At 34.8% G+C, this 586-nt stretch overlaps 1 protein-coding gene across 1 annotated transcript in view; it reads left to right on the top strand.

Moving 5' to 3' along the window:
- Positions 1-586, top strand: part of LOC107758711 (polypeptide N-acetylgalactosaminyltransferase 16-like) — a 71060-nt gene that overhangs the window by 26069 nt on the left and 44405 nt on the right. Inside the window, exon 5 of the mRNA XM_016576511.1 lies at positions 221-286. Within this exon, the coding sequence (XP_016431997.1) occupies positions 221-286 (66 nt within the window). The remainder of the gene's footprint in view (positions 1-220; positions 287-586) is intronic.

Raw genomic sequence — 586 nt, 5'->3', positions numbered from 1 at the left:
TTGTGTGTGTGTGTGTGTGTGTGTGTTTGTGTGTGTGTGCATGCTTGTTTCATTCATGCACTGTTTACATGTATCTTGTGTGTTACAGTCTTAACTGTCCATTAAAATGATCATGTTGAAATGTTGACATGCACATGTGTGCTGCACACTCTCTTGTTGGTGCATTCTGGGAAATCTGATGTTCCTATCTCTGTCTCTCTCTCTGTCTGTCTCTCTGTAGCTGAAGACTGTCGACTGCTCTCTCAGATCCCGAAGGTGCGCTGCCTGAGAAACGAGCGCCGGGAAGGTACGTGTGAGATACATTCATATACTAAACATATTAAATGTTATAATAAATGCATATTGACACGTACTTCCTGCAAAGTTTGAATACACACACTTCTGTTACAAAGTTTTGAGTCAGTGAGATTTAAAAAAAAAGAAATAAATAAGAAAAAGAAATTCATTCTTTTATTTAGTAAGGATTAAATTGATCAAAAGTGCCAGTAAAGACATTTATAATGTTACGAAAGATTTCTATTTCAAATAAATGCTGTTCTTTTAAAATTTCTATTCATCAAAGAATCTTAAAAATAAATGTTTCATG

Source organism: Sinocyclocheilus rhinocerous, unplaced genomic scaffold (genome assembly GCF_001515625.1).
Source record: "Sinocyclocheilus rhinocerous isolate Xijiao unplaced genomic scaffold, SAMN03320098_v1.1 scaffold2882, whole genome shotgun sequence".
Lineage (NCBI taxonomy): Eukaryota > Metazoa > Chordata > Actinopteri > Cypriniformes > Cyprinidae > Sinocyclocheilus > Sinocyclocheilus rhinocerous.
This window is presented reverse-complemented; position numbering and strand designations above follow the sequence as displayed.